Here is a 12,253-nt window from a genome sequence, read left to right as displayed (position 1 = left end):
TAAATAACTTACTTGGAATACATGTTGGTGATCGTCCACTCCATTTTCCCGTTTTAAGACATGTCCTTTTCTTGCTTCCAAGACGCCTGTAGAAAGGGGAGATACACTCATATTCCAGCTGTGTGTGGGGATGAAAGAAACCTGCTGGAAGATTCCCAATATGATGTACAGGGATTTTAGTGGGAGAAATTTGCGATAGCTCCTTGTCTTGTATAGTAGAAAACAGTCTATGTAGTGGAGTCTTCCTGGTGGTGAAAACAAACAACATAAGGCATATAATAGATATAATGTGTTAAGGTCATTGCAGTTTCAAAAATATTTAAATATCAAACATGAACACTTATGATTCTGTCATTAGATCTCATGTCTGTTAGCACCTGTGACTGTGTGAGCGAGATTGCTTTTGCCTACAGCTCGAATTTTGTTGGGCGAATGAGAATTTCACCTTCCATTTAGAGAAGTGACGGGGAAGTCCCATCACTTGAAAGGTTAATGGAACTATGCGCCTTTCAAGCACTTAAGTGATCACTGCAGGTTTTCTAATGATTGAGATTCTAGTGGTGGAAGTATTTCCTTCATTGCTTTCAACGCTATTGGGAGCAGCTGTTGCTGGCAATAATATACGTACCAAACCTCAAGGAATGCAGAAAGATCCAGTGGTGTGGATGATTGAAGGCAGATTAGGGTAGTGGGTGGGGGGGGGCATGGATACAGGGTTCCTGACAGCAAGGGGTTCTGCAATCCTCACAACTCCTCACAGCCCAGGAGTTCACCACAATTTGTGCTGAGGTCAGAAACAATAACATAATGTGTTTAGTTGGCTCAATAATAAACCTCAATGACATTCCACTGCCAGTAGCGGGGATTCCCATGTCAGCCCCTTTGACCTTCAAGGGGGAAGGCTTTGCTGCTGCCAGATGACTGGCTCAATGCTTCTCCCATGAAGAGTGCGTCCAGCCACCACGCTTCCCAATATGGTGTCGATGATAAATCTAGTCATCTGAGTTTTAAGTCCTACATACCATTTTGTACCTACAAATAGGCCTGTATCTGGGAAAAGGAAATTCGAGGCATTAAGAGCTACAGCCAGAGAATATTACATTGCTTTCCAATCACAGGCACTGGACACTTACCTGGTCTGAGGCTGTGTTGACAAAATTTTCTGTTTCACCAGATTAGGAAGCTTAGGTTGTTTGCAAGCTGAAACAAAAGAATCATATATAAGCAAATCAGTAAGGATTCATTACCTCACCTCTATCTTTAAACTGAAAGAAAGGCCTGCTCATAGAGTGATCTGTATACCAACTCCAAACCTTCCCCTTAAATCCAGAGCAACACCTTATGCTGGGGATATTTGTAACATTGGAGTGGTATATAGCAAACTCTGTCATTATAAATATGCCCAGCACAACACGTTACTTTGGAGTTAAGAGCAAAGGTTGTAGTTGGTGCATAATATCAGCCTAGTTTAGTGGCAGCAATAATCCAAAGGCCAGGATTAAAGACCCAAAGATATATTCTGGATAGGTCTGACTAATCTGCAACCTGACTACCTCCAACCTGATTATCACCAACAATTATTCACTTACTTCACGTTTTTCTGGCGGCAGTTGGAGTGGGAGAAATGACAGCGAGGACCAAAGGCCCAATGGGAAGGTAACATTTTCAAAGATATAACGGTTTACCTCATGTTTGGGCGGAGCACACAGTGAGCAGGAGCAGACAGGGGACTCCTGGTTAAGTGAGGCTTTATATTTGGGTGGTTGTTTTACCCAAAACACTTCTCAAGTAGTCTCTCCCACTCAACCTCTTCCTCTAACCAAAAGAAAAAGGTTCTGTGCATCAACTGGTAAGGTGACTGGTTTATTTATTTCTTATTGGTTTTTCAGTAATCTTGTTGGAAATTTAGAATAGTGGTAATGGATGTTAGGGCAGTTGAATGTTCCTCCTGCAGATTGTGGGAGGTGAGAGCCACCAGTAATGCCCCTGCAGACTGCATCTGTGGGAAGTGCACCCAACTCCAGCTCCTTGAAAACTATGTTAGGGAACTGGAGCTGCATTAACTTCGGATCATACGGTACATGGAGGGGGTTATTGAGAAGAGTTACAGGGAGGTAGTCATATCTCAAGTAAAAGGAGAAGGTAGATGGGTTACTGTCAAAGGGAACCGGAAGGTAGTGCAGAGATCCCATGTGAGCGTTCCCCTCAACAACATGTATACCAAAGTTTGGTAGAAGATTTGTAGCTCGGGTGCTCGTTGTTGTGGTTCTGTTCGCCGAGCTGGGAATTTGTCTTACAAACGTTTCGTCCCCTGTCTAGGTGACATCCTCACCTAGACAGGGGACGAAATGTTTGCAAGACAAATTCCCAGCTCGGCGAACAGAACCACAACAACATGTATACCATTTTGGATACTGTTGGGGTGGGGGAAAGGGGGTTACTTACCAGGGCTAAGCAGTGGGGCACAGGTGTCTGGCACAGAGTTTGTCCCCGTTGCTCAGAAGGGAAGGAGGAAGAGGAGCAGAGCAGTAGTCACTGGGGACTCCATAGTTAGGGAGACAGATAGAAGGTTCTGTGGGAACGAGAGAGACTCACAGTTGATGTGTTGCCTCCCAGGTGCCAAGGTTCATGATGTCTCTGATTGTGTTTTCGGAATCCTTGAAGGGGAGGGGGTGCAGCCCCAAGTCGTGGTGCAAATAGGTACCAATGGATAGGCAGGAAGAGACTTGGGATTTAAAGCAGAAATTCAGGGAGCTAGGGTGGAATCTTAGAGCTAGAACAAACAGAGTTGTTATCTCTGGTTTGTTGCCCGTGCCATGTGCTAGCGAAGAGAGGAATAGGGAGAGGAGTTGAACATGTGGCTACAGGGATGGTGCAGGAAGGAGGGTTTTGGATTCTTGGATAATTGGGGTTCTTTCTGAGGTAGGTGAAACCTCTACAAACGGATGGTCTTCACCTGAACCACAGTGGTACCAATATCCTGGGGGGGATCCGAAATTGTAGTTCGAGTATACGAGAGGATGAGAGTAGTGAAGTCAGAACTAAGATTTCAAGATCACAAGAAGGGACTGGCAGGCAAGAAGTGTGTCTACTTCAACACCAGGAGCATCCGGAATAAGGTAGGTGAACTTGCAGCATGGTTTGGCACCTGGGATTTCGATGTTGTGGCCATTTCAGAGACATGGGTAGAACAGGGACAGGAATAGTTATTGCAGGTTCTGGGAATTAGATGTTTTAGTAAGAACAAAGGAAATGGTAAAAGAGGGGGAGTGTGGCACTGTTAGTCAAGGATAGTATTACGGTTGCAGAAAGGACATTTGAGGACTCCTCTACTGAGGTAGTATGGGCTGAGATTAGAAACAGGAAAGGAGAGATTACCCTGTTGGGAGTTTTCTGTAGGCCTCTAAATAGTTCCAGAGATGTAGAGAACAGGATAGCGAAGATGATCCTCGATAGGATTGAGAGTAACAGAGTAGTTGTTATGGGGGACTTTAACTTTCCAAATATTAACCGGGAGTACTATAGTTCAAGTACTTTAGATGGGAGGGTTTCCTGACACAGTATGTAAACAGGGCAACAAGGGGCGAGGCCACATTAGACTTGGTGCTAGCTAATGAACCCGGTCAGGTGTTAAGATTTGGAGGTAGGTGAGCACTTTGGTGATAGTGACCACAATTCGGTTATGTTTACTTTAGAGATGGAAAGGGATAGGTATATACTGCAGGGCAAGAGTTATAGCTGGGGGAAAGGCAATTAGTTAGGATGCACAGGCTGGAGAAGGAAACTGCAGGGGACCGGCACAATTGAAATGTGGAGCTTGTTCAAGGAACACCTACTGCGGGTCCTTGATAATTATGTACTGGTCAGGCAGGAAGAAGTTAAACGCAGGAGTCCTGGTTTACTAATGAAGTTGAATTTCTCTTCAAGAGGATGAGACCTAAGAAGATCCAGGAGGGAACATGAGACGTCATTGGCTGATAGGATCAAGGAAAACCCTAAGGCTTTCTATACCTATAACAGGAAAAAAAGAATGACTAGAGTACAATTAGGGCCAATCAAGCATAGTAGTGGGAAGTTGTACGTGGAGTCAGAGGAGATGGGAAACGCTAAATGAATACTTTTTGCCAGCATTCATACTAGAAAAGGACAATGTGATCGAGGAGAATACAGAGATACAGGCTACTAGACTAGATGGCATTGAGGCACAGAAGGAGGAGGTGTTAGCAATTCTGTAAAGTGTAAAAACAGGTAAGTCCTCTGGGCCGGATGGGATCTATCCTAAGATTCTCTGGGAAGCCAGGGAGGAGATTGCCGAGCCTTTGGCTTTGATCTTTATGCTGTCACTGTCTATAGGAATAGTGCCAGAAGACTGGAGGATAGCAAATGTTGTTCCCTTGTTCGAGAAGGGAAGTAGAGACAACCCTGAAAATTATAGATCTGCGAGCCTTACTTCAGTTGTGGGTAAAGTGCTGGAAAAGGTTAGAAGAGATAGGATTTATAATCATCTCAAGAGGAATAAGTTGATTTGGGATAGTCAACACAGTTTTGTGAAGGGTAGGTCATGCCTCACAAAACTTATTGAGTCCTTTAAGAAGGTAATCAAATAGGTGGATGAGGGTAAAGCGGTTGATGTGGTGTATATGGATTCCAGTAAGGTGTTTGATAAGGTTCCCCATGGTAGGCTATTGCACAAAATACAGAGGCATGGGATTGAGGGTGATTTAGTGGTTTGGATCAGAAATTGGCAAGCTGAAAGAAGAGGTGATTGATGAGAAATATTCATCCTGGAGTTCAGTTACTAGTTGGGTACCACAAGGATCAGTTTTGCGTCCACTGTTGTTTGTCATTTATATAAATGACCTGGATGAGGGCATAGAAGAATGGGTCAGTAAATTTGAGGATGACACTAAGGTCGGTGGATAGCGCAGAAAGATGTTGCAGGTTACAGAGAGAATAGATAAGCTGCAGAGCTGGTTTGAGAGGTGGCAAATGGAGTTGAATGCAGAAAAGTGTGAGATGATTCACTTTGGAAGGAGTAACAAGAATGCAGAGTTCTGGGCTAATGGTAAAATTCTTGGCAGTGTAGATGAGCAGAAAGATCTCGGTGTCCAGGTACATAGATCCTTGAAAGTTGCCACCCAGGTTGATAGGGTTGCTAAGAAGGCATATGGTATGTTAGTTTTTATTAATAGAGGGATTGAGTTTCTGAACCATGAGAACATACTGCAGCTGTACAAAACTCTGGTGTGGCCACTTGGGGTATTGCATAGAGTTCTGGTCATCGCATTATAGGAAGGATGTGGAAGCTTTGGAAAGGGTTCAGAGGAGATTTACTAGGATGTTGCCTGGTGTGGGGGGAAGGTCGTACAAGGAAAGGCTGAAGGACATGAGGCTGTTTTCTTTAGAGAGAAGAAGGTTGAGGTGACTTAATTCAGACATATAAGATAATCAGAGCGTTAGTTAGGTTGGACAGTGACAGTCCTTCTCCTCCAATACTGATGGCTAGCACAAGGGGCCATAGCTTTAAATTTAGGTGTGAGAGATATAGGTCAGACATCAGAAGTAGTTTCTTTACTTAGAGAGTAGTAGAGGCATGGAACATACTGCCTGCAACAGTAGTAGTCTCACCAACTTTAAGGAAAATTGACATTTCGGGCAAAGGCCCTTCATCAGGAATGATACCTGATGAAGGGTTTTTGCCCGAAATGTTGATTTTCCTGCTCCTCGGATGCTGCCTGACCTGCTGTGCTTTTCCAACACCACTCTAATCTTGACTCTAATCTCCAGCATCTGCAGTCCTCACTTTCGCCTCGCCAACTTTAAGGGCATTTAAATGGTGATTGGATAGGCAAATGGACGAGAATGCAACATCGAGGGCCGAAGGGCCTGTACTGCGCTATAATGTTCTATTTTCTATTGCCCATCTACCTACACATTTACCACTTGACCCACTTAGCTACCTCACTCATTGTATCCATTTGCATATTTACTCATCCACTCAGTAACTTTCTAAGAATGATTTAAAACATACCACAAAGCAGCTGCTGCTGCGAAAAAGAGTGTGTCCTTTTTACTAACAATTCTTCTCTGTTCTGACAGACTTTTACAGCAAAGAACAGAAACAGCTCCTAAGCCTTTATACACAGCCCCAAGCAGTTAAGCTACCTGGGAGTCAATCACATAGTTGTTAGCAAGCAGAAGGCCTCTGTCATCGATAACTGAATATTAGTCCACAGACCAATAACTACTTGGTACCAGCTGGATCTCCATTTGTACACAGCCCGGGGTTCCAGCTCATCTGCAAACCATCCACTATAGCTTGTACCAGCAGCTGCATAAACAGTACTTACAATGAGTGTTAAGTTAGAAACCTTTGGAATATGATAGTGGATCTCTATGTGAAACTCAAATCTCTCTCCTGCCTGATATGTACTGCAGTTCCTCAAATTCCTGGCCTTGCCCCCTATCTTTGCCTGCAGATTGCTCCCGCTCTTGTGCATTTATGGCACAAATTTGCAATGAAGTAATCACACGTTACAGCTTCTCTGGATCAATATATTCATGTTGCTGGGGTATTCTCCTTCCTGGATGTCAGAATTAGGAGAGTTCCCTGGTTGTCCGACACACACAAACATGGAGCAGAAGTTTGAATCTTCAAATCTGCTCTGCCATTCAATATGATCATGGATGCTCTGCCTGTGTTCAAATTTTCATGTTCCCACGCCTTTGCCTAACAAGAATCTATTTACCTCTGCTTCCATCAGAACCTTCAGAGAAAATCTATTTTCTTTGTTTCTCTGTCCTAAAAGGGTGACCCCTAATTTTCAAACAGTCTCCCAGTGCCCAGTAATCTTAATTCACCCACAGGAGGCAGCATCCTTTTCACTTTCATCTTGTCAAGGTCATTCAGGATCTTATAAACTTCAAACAAATTAACTTTGCCCTTCTAAACTCTAGTGAAAACAAGCCTAACTTGTCCAATATTTCCTCACATGACAACCTGGTATCAATCTGGTAAACCTTCTCTAAACCACCTCCAATGCACCTAAATCCTTCCTTCAGTAAGGAGACTAAAACTACACATGATATTCGAGACATAGTCACACCAATGTCTTGTTTAACCAAAACACAACATGCTTCCTTTTATGATTAATTCCTTTTATAATAAAGATTAGGCATTCCATTCGCCTTCTTAATCACTTGCTGTACCTGTATTCTAACCCATTGTGACTGATCATCTAGGCCCCTCTGTAACCAAGAATTCTGCACACGTTCACGACTGAAATAATACTCTGCCTTTTCTATTCTTCTGCCAAAGTGAACAACTTCACATTATACTCCATTTGTCAGATTTTTGTCCACTCACTTAACCAATATATCGGACTGTGTCCGTGGTATGTAATTTTCATAAGTTCCTATCTATTTTTGTTCCGTCTGGAAATTTAGTCACCATGCCTTGGATCCCCTCATCTAGGTCATTGGTATAATTGGTAAAGAGTTGAGGGCTCCCTACAGACCCCTGTGGGATCCCAATCGTCATCTATCCAGTCTGAAAAAGAACAATTTACGCATTCTCTATGTTTTCTGCCAGGTAGCATATACATCTATCCAAGCAAGTAACCCCCATATTATTGACCCCCTACTTTGCATAATAACCTTCCATGTACAACATCATAAAGTGCCTTATGGAAATCCAAGCACAGTACATCAACAGGATCCTCTTTAATCAAAGCACTTCTTACTCCAAAGGATTCTAGTAAGTTGGCTAAGTTCACTTTCACAAAATCATGCTGACTCTTCCCATCTAGCTTGAGTTTTACCAAGGACCCAGATATAACCTTAATTATCTATTCCTACACCTTCCCAAGTGAGATGTCAAGTTAACTGGCTAACAGTATCCTGCTTTCTGTGTCTCTCCCAAACTGAAGAGAGGTTATTTCATTACTTTAAAGTATAATGGAACAATTTCAGTATCCAACAAAATTTGGAAAATTAAAAGCAATGCACCTGTTATCTCAATAGACACCTCTTTTAAACACAAGGATGAAGTTCATCAGGACTTGGAGATTTGCCAACTCACAGTTCCATCAGTTTGCACAGTACAATTTTTTTAAGTGATTATAGTTTCACAAAGTTCCTCTCTTCATTCCACATTCTGAGTTATAGATATTACTGAGATGTTTTTGTAACCTCTTTCATAAAGACAGAAGTAAATACTTATTCATCATATCTTTCGTTTCTTTATGACCTAACATAATTATCCCATTCTCACCCTGTAGGTGACAACACACGTTAACTTTTTCCTTTCGAGATACCTATTGAAATTCTTCCTACCTGATTTTACATTTCTAGCTAGTTTATCTTCCTTAAAGAACCATTGATTGTGGATTTTCTTTATAGCAGGACTACACTCTTTGAGTATTCTGAAAGATCCCTTTAAATGTCTGCAACTGCTTCTTCACTGATCTATTTCACATTCTAATATCCTAGTTCAGTCTATCCAGCTCCGCTTTCATGCCCACATTGCTGCTCTTTTCGTTAATCTTGGAAGCACTCATTCCTTTTCAAATTGGATGTAAAATTCAATTCTAATATGATTGCTGCTACTACAGGTGCCTTTGCTCTGAAGTCATTAATTAATCCTGTCATTTTACACAACACCATGTTCAGAATGTGCTGCTTTATGACACTCTCTAAAACATTCTATGAATTCCTCATTGAGGCTATGACCAAATGATTCTACCAAAATCACCCATGATGATTTCTGTCCCTTTATCACAAGCACCCAATATTTGTCCTTGTAGATTTTTTTTAGTCAAGCTGTTCAGTGATGTTTTGAGACACCTCTAGAGAAGATGTGATTTGAACTCAAATCCTATGGCCTCTGATGGTCTACTGGGCCATCAGAGCGATCAATATTTCTTCTTGTATTCCTCTTCCTACATCATAGATCTGTAGATCTTTCCCACAATTGACTTCTTTTCCTTACTATTCCTCATCACCACCAGGATCGATTCAATATTCTAAATTCCTGAACCACAGTGCAAGAAGATGGAGTTGATGTAGAAAATCAGCAAGGAAATGTTGAATATCAGACAGCACAAAATTCAAGTGGCTATGTCCAGCTTCTACTTTGCACCTTTTTAAGAGAAGCTTAGATGAAGCCATTTGAACACCAGCCCACTATCCATGCTTATCAGTGTTCACTATTTCATCAGAGTTGGGTAAATGTTTTGTCCAAGGTCATTGCCCTTCTGTGCTCAGAATTAAAATTTGATAAGATGAGGTCCTGATGAGAACAATTTGTCCTTCTCATAGTCTTGTTTATTTACCTGGAGTACATTAACACAATGTGAGCTTTGCTTCATGGTTTTGTCTCTAGTTGCAAACTTTTGTAAAAATTAACTCCTTCCCATTTTAGTATTCTGTTAAAATATTACAGTTAAGAATAGACAGTTAATGCAGGAATTACTTACACATTTTATTTAAATGGAGACATAAGATATTCAAGGCAACAGACATTTATAATTTAAGATTGTGCAATATGTTAATGATTATTTTAAACCTGGATCCTACAATTTCATAACTATTTTTGCATTCACAGAGAAGTAAAATTATATTGTTAAAAACTAAAACAGTTCTTGCAAATATTTTTAAATACAAAGGACAACATTTAGCTGGTCAATGTCTGGTCAGTGAGAACCTGGCTTAGATACAAATTAAAGTTCCCTCTATACTGTTCAAATTAAAAGCAAAATAAAACTTCCTCAACATTCCTTAACACTGTCAGATGGAATACATCCACTTCATGCAGTTTAAGTGCTCGTCTATGCTGTTGCATCAAACAATTTCAGACAGAAAATGAACTAAACACAAGGTAAAGATCCTTGTATTTTTTAACAATGCTTTATCCACTCAACATCACAGCAGTGTCTCAAACAAGGATGAGGGGTGAATTTATACCTCTTCCAACCATATTAGAATTTCTTTTCATAATTTCTTTTCCCTTTTTGATATAGGTGATGGTGTATTCCCCCAAAACATCTTCCAATGAGGTCTAAATGTTAAAAATGATCCGCAGTAAATTCTTTAGACTTAAAACAAAGTAAAGTTTATTGATGTATTCAAAGGGCAGCACATAAGACAATTGTAAACAGAATAGAAGGAAGAAAGATTAAAAAAAAGAAAATAAGTTACAAATAACTTTTAAAAATTCAAAGATATAGGCATAAATTCAGTGTACATCATCAATGTTGATGATACAGGTACATGTTGTTCAAAGCATAACATGATTCCTGTAGACTAGGAAATAGTTCACTTTTCAGGTGAAATACAGGATTATTCCCAGACATCAAGTTTCAAGAGAGGTCTAGTTTAGAGACAGGTTATAGCTGAGCCTGGAGCTGCTTGTTGCCTGTATTGATGTTAAAAAGCAGTCTGAGAAAGGAGTTCAGACTCCTTAATCATATAATTAAAGCTGTTCAAAGATCATAAGAGTCAGTCATAGGAAAATGTTCCTGGATGGAGCAACTGAACATAACAGGTAGTTTACTAAATTTCATCAAAAAGTGTGGGAGATAGCTGTTGTGCTGTTAGCAGCATTTCCGGTACGATGGTTTCTTTCAATAGTTCCTTTCAAAGCAAAGACATCTGGAAAGGCAAAATGCCTGTTGTTCCTTTGTTTGGATTTTTCTGCAATGTTCACACAATGTGAGATGTAAAACTCCAGAGAGGTGCTGAGTTAGCTTTTATCCCAGTGATTGCAGGACTTTCTGGAAGCAGCCAACTTGACCTTTTTGTGTTTGGTAGCTCTTGTGACATTGTAAGTGAAGAACGGTCTGTGATTCCCACATTCTCCACTGAAGGGCATTGTTTCCACATCATAACTGGGACTGTTGCAGATATCTTAATCAATCTGCTCACAGGTGCTTTGACACACCTCTGGAGAAAGTGATACATGAACCCAAGCCTTCTGGCACAGACATGGACATTACCAAAGTGCTATAGATCCCAAAATCATGTACAGTTGCAGCAAGATTACTTTAACTCCATCCTCTTTGCAACAAAAGCTGACATCCTTTTCCCCTTCCTATTGCAAGTTAACTTTTTGTGATTCATGTATGAGGATACCCACGTCTTTCCGAATCACAGCATTTTACAGTCCCTTTCATTTAAATAATATTCTGCTTTTGTATTCTTTGCACTAAAGAAGGCAACCTCATATTTCCTACATTACACTCCATATGCCAAACTTATGCTTATTCACTTAAACTATCTATATCCCTTTTCAGATGATTTGTATTCTTCTCTCAACTTGCTTTCCCAGCTATCTTTGTATCATCAGCAAATTTTGGTATAATTGGCTGCTCCATCCAAGTTGTTAATATAGTTTATAAATAGTTTGAGCCCTAAAACTAAAACAATGATGTTTGTGGCACTCCATTAATATAATATATCAAACTGAAGATGAACCATTTATCCTGACTCAATTTCTGGGTGAATAATTTCTATGCTCTATAAGGGAGGCAGTGGCGTAGTGCTTTTGTTGCGAGACTAGTTATCCAGAAACCCAGCGAATGTTCTAGGAATCTAGCATATTCCAAGTGTTACCTAACTAAAGTTCTTTTAAGCTTCAGCACAACTTGTCTAACCTCATACTCAATGCCCATTCCAATGAAGGCAAGCATGTCATCAGCCTTTTTTTACTACTTTATCTACCTGTGTTGCTGCTTCAGTGATCAGTGCGCCTGCATACCCAGCCCCCTCTGTGCATCAAAACTCCTAAGGGTTCTGCCATTCATTGTGTAATTTTCACCAATACTTCCAAAATTTCAGGCCAGTCAGCCTCATGTCAGTGGCAGGCAAATTATTCAGATTGTGAATGACACGGATAGAGTGGAAAGTATGAGCTTTTTCCCAGGATGGAGGGGTCAATTACTAGGCACACAGGTTCAAGGTGCGAAGGGGGAAGTTTGAAAGAGATGTGCAAGGCAAGTGTTTCATACAAAGGATGATAAATGCCTGGAACATGTTGCCAAAGGAGGTGATGGAAGCAGACACGATGGCAGCGTTCATGAAGCGCTTGCCAGAATACATGACTAGGAAGGGAATTCAGTGATACAGATCCGATAAGTGAAGACAGTTTTAGTATGGAAGGGCAAAATGTGGCAGCTCAGGCTTGAAGGGCTGTATTGTTCTTGTTCATAGCAGATGATGGTATTTGAATTCAATACAAAGTCTCGAATAAAAAACT

The 12,253-nt window shown here is 40.9% G+C and overlaps 1 protein-coding gene across 1 annotated transcript in view; it reads right to left on the bottom strand.

Annotated features, from left to right (window-relative positions):
* Positions 1-12,253, bottom strand: part of LOC140493419 (inactive serine protease PAMR1-like) — a 154,980-nt gene that overhangs the window by 27,186 nt on the left and 115,541 nt on the right. Inside the window, exons 11-12 of the mRNA XM_072591842.1 lie at positions 1,134-1,200; positions 13-245 (exon numbers count right to left, since the gene is read on the bottom strand). Of these exons, the coding sequence (XP_072447943.1) occupies positions 13-245; positions 1,134-1,200 (300 nt within the window). The remainder of the gene's footprint in view (positions 1-12; positions 246-1,133; positions 1,201-12,253) is intronic.

Source organism: Chiloscyllium punctatum, chromosome 22 (assembly GCF_047496795.1).
Source record: "Chiloscyllium punctatum isolate Juve2018m chromosome 22, sChiPun1.3, whole genome shotgun sequence".
In the NCBI taxonomy this organism is placed as follows: domain Eukaryota; kingdom Metazoa; phylum Chordata; class Chondrichthyes; order Orectolobiformes; family Hemiscylliidae; genus Chiloscyllium; species Chiloscyllium punctatum.
Note: the sequence above shows the minus strand (reverse complement) of the source record. Positions and strands in the feature narration are given on the sequence as shown.